This window comes from Propithecus coquereli, unplaced genomic scaffold, assembly GCF_000956105.1.
Source record: "Propithecus coquereli isolate 6110/MARCELLA unplaced genomic scaffold, Pcoq_1.0 Scaffold6, whole genome shotgun sequence".
Lineage (NCBI taxonomy): Eukaryota > Metazoa > Chordata > Mammalia > Primates > Indriidae > Propithecus > Propithecus coquereli.
In genome coordinates, this window is record NW_012151951.1 from 4,025,079 (window position 1) to 4,028,721 (window position 3,643).

The window sequence follows — 3,643 nt, forward strand, 5'->3', positions numbered from 1 at the left end:
AGAACCCAGTGGCAGCCAGCTCCTCACAGTCACCTGAGAACCCAGTGGCAGCCAGCTCATCAGAGTCACCTGAGAACCTGGAGGAAGATGCCGTGCGCAAGGCCCACGTGGAGAAGGACTTCATTGCTTTCTGCTCCTCCACCCCACGTATGTGACTTTTAGTGGCATCAGGGATTTGTGGGCCTGAGGCCACCTTTGAATGACTCTGGAAAATCAAAATAGGTCCTGTCTCTCAATGGTCTGACAGAAATTTTGGGTTCTGACAATGTATTTTACGTTATCTTTTCTGTGCTGTAAGGACAGATTCTCCTCCCCACACACACACTTTTAAAAATTGTACTTTTATTTTGAGTATTAAAAGTATTAAACTTTGCAATCAAAGGCATACCAAATATCAGAGCAACTCAATAAAAGGAATCTCATTCACCAAACACCATTTAAACTTAAGTTCAGTTTTTTATTAAATCCATTTAACATTTTTAGTAGACATTTTGCGGATCCCAAGACTGGCTGTCCATTCTCAAATTATCAAATCCAAGCCCTTTCCCCCATATTTCCCATCTGGTTCTACATACAGTGATGCCATTTCATGCCCCAGTAGGAATGTGGATTCCCTTTGAAAGAAATAGAAAATGATAGGGTACGACTGAGTAGGTCCAACACAGGGAACAGTGGTTCCGTTTCACCTCTAGGTAATCATGCTAAGGAGCCTTACATTCGACTGTTTCTAATTTGCAAATTCTTAACTTATTTAATTCTTGTAATTTATTTAAACCTCCGTATTGAGGTATAATTGGCATACATAAAACTGTACATATTTAAATTATACAACTTATTGAGTTCAGGGATAAGTATATGCTCTTTAAACCATCACCACAATCTCTGTTGTAAACATATTCCTTCCCTCCAAAAGATTCCTCCAGCTCTCTGTTTATTAACATTAGTGTGTGTGTGTGTGTGTGTGTGTGTGTGTGTGTGTGTGTGTGATAAGAACTACTAAACATAAGATCTACCCTCTTAGCGAATATTTAATTATATAATACAATATTGTTAACTATTGTCCCTATGCTGTACAGTAAATTTCTATGATTTATTCATCTTCTACAGCTGAAATTTTGGTTCTTTCATCCATTTTGTTGTTTGTATTGTTAAAGACAACATGATGTAAACCACGTTGGATCCAGGTGGCCATTTCTGGTTGCTTACTCACTGTGTGAACACGTGGAAGTTCCTTCATCTTTCTGAGTTTCTATTCTTTTATCTGTAAAGTGGAATAATTACAGTTATGTCAAAGCTAAGAGAATGAACAAAAGGCGTATAGTACAATGTCAGCTCCAAGTATCCAGATGAAATTACTATGCAATCTCTTGTAATTCTGACATACTGACCTTTAAGTTCAACCTCTGCCAGAATTTTTGTTTTCTCTTTGTAGCAAATGAGTTAATGTCAGGTTATAAGTTCTTACCTTTAAATCTGTTATTATAATTTTTGAGCTATGCTTTTCTTTTTACAAAAGTCCAAAAAACAAAAAATAAAACATAGTGAAGACCATAATCCATGGCACACCACTCTCTATCATTGTAGATAATGTGTCCTGGAGAGACGTCACAAAGGGCTCCCTCTTCATCACACAGCTCATCACATGCTTCCAGAAATACTCTTGGTGCTGTCACCTACAGGAAGTATTTCGGAAGGTAAGCCCCTCTTTCTGCTACTAGTCATTTGTTTATTTGCTCAGGAAGAATTAATCATTATTCACATTTGAAGTGACTTTGTCAGGCAAGCAAAAGTAGAGTGGTAGCTGTTATGTCATTTAAGTGTTGAAATCTGGTTTAGAAAAAGATGTCAATATATCCCAGCAGGAGACCAAAGTAGAACAAAATGATCTAAACTATAAACTTATATGTTATGGGCTATAAGTTCTTAAAATTCCAAACACCGAAAATATTTTGAATTAATTTTCATTGCTTGATGTATTAAATAAATATGGATTGGGTGCTCTGCTATGTAACGGGCTCTATCCTGATGACAGGGGGTAAATGGGGCATGAGTACATAAGCCTACCTAGGACTCAAACTTTTGTGAGTGATGTGAACACTAAAAAAGTGGATCAATAAACAAACGTGTGATCACAGTTTGTGATAGGATCCATAAAGATATGTGAAAGAAAATTAAAATAGTACATTCTTTGAGTGGAATTGTCCAGAAGGGAAGACTTCATACTCCTTCCCCAACTTGGTACATTCCTTGTTCCTCCTCCTTATATATTTTTCTTCATAGCTCTTACCAGCACCCAGTCAGTTTTATTTTATGTGTCTGATTTTTTACCTGTATTTACTCACTAAAATGCAAGCTTTCTGAAGGCAGGGATTTGCTCAACACCTCAACATGCCTGGCACATAGCAGACATTCAATTAATATCCATTGAATAAATAGATACATGAATGAATGCATACATGCCCCCCCTTTTTAGAGAAATAGTATTGATATTAAGAACATGGCAAAGTGTAATTATTTTTAAATTCAAAATTGTAGAGAAGAGTTGTGCTATGTTGGGAAAAGAGAAATGCAACTTTGGTAGATTAGAGAAGATTCCTTGGTAACATGAGTCAGGGTTCCTGTGAATAAGGATCTAAAATGTCTAGAAATAGAGAAAGACTAGAAACACTGGATTTAGGGTAAGTGGGATCTCATTGATCAGTCCATGCAAAAGACTTCAGAGATCAGCTTGGTGGTGGGGATGTGAAAGAGTCAGTGTTCAGGCCTTAAAGACAAGATTCTGAGAATTAGGTCTCCTTAAGTTGAGGAATCAGCATTGGTGAAGTTTGAAAGTGGGGGACTTTCCTTATGTAGCTCTCATGAACAGATCCAAGGGATACTTGATTGTTAGATCTATAGGTCAGAAACGGAAAATAGAGGAAATAGAGGTTGAAAGGACTTTGATTAGGCATGAGGTATTTATTTTGAGTTAAAAAATACATTCTGGCATGCAGTGTCCATTCAAAGAGCCTGGTAGCCCTGGTTGAGTATTAGAATATTCATGGGCTTGTCACATCAACCCCAGGAGCACCCCTCATTCCTGGCATTTCCTGGTTCATGGGGCGTGATGTTTTCTTTGACTTCAAAAGAGTTATATGTCATCTAGAGCGTCTTTTTCTTTTTAGGTACAACAATCATTTGAAACACCAAGTGTTCAAGCCCAGATGCCTACCATTGAACGACTATCCATGACAAGATGCTTCTACCTCTTTCCTGGAAATTGAATATAGTAAGTATGGAGAGTTGCTGTGGGTGGGTGAAATAAATGGGAGAGTAATGCTGGCGATGAGGTCCAATAGCAATGGCAGCTGACTGCTTGGATGGTCAAATTAGTGTTCTTTGTTGGTTTAGTTTATTGATTCTTTGGTATTTTTTATTCTACTTATATGAATTTGGATTTCTCCAACTGTGTACTAAATTAATTAAGCAATTAATCAATCAAGGACGTAAGGAAATCCAAGGCAGACTATGATAAACAATGAAAGACCCATGGTAGTAGTTATTAAAATAAAAATGTACTCAGGCCTCCATTATTGCTTATATTGATTTATCTCTTATTCTCTCTCTGTCTCTGTCTGTCTCTCACTCTCTCTCTCTTTCTCAC

The 3,643-nt window shown here is 37.3% G+C and overlaps 1 protein-coding gene across 1 annotated transcript in view; it reads left to right on the plus strand.

Moving 5' to 3' along the window:
* LOC105822166 (caspase-4-like) overlaps window positions 1-3,643 on the plus strand; it is a 23,234-nt gene that overhangs the window by 13,443 nt on the left and 6,148 nt on the right. Inside the window, exons 7-9 of the mRNA XM_012659116.1 lie at window positions 3-147; window positions 1,585-1,694; window positions 3,165-3,268. Of these exons, the coding sequence (XP_012514570.1) occupies window positions 3-147; window positions 1,585-1,694; window positions 3,165-3,263 (354 nt within the window). The 3' untranslated portion in view covers window positions 3,264-3,268. The remainder of the gene's footprint in view (window positions 1-2; window positions 148-1,584; window positions 1,695-3,164; window positions 3,269-3,643) is intronic.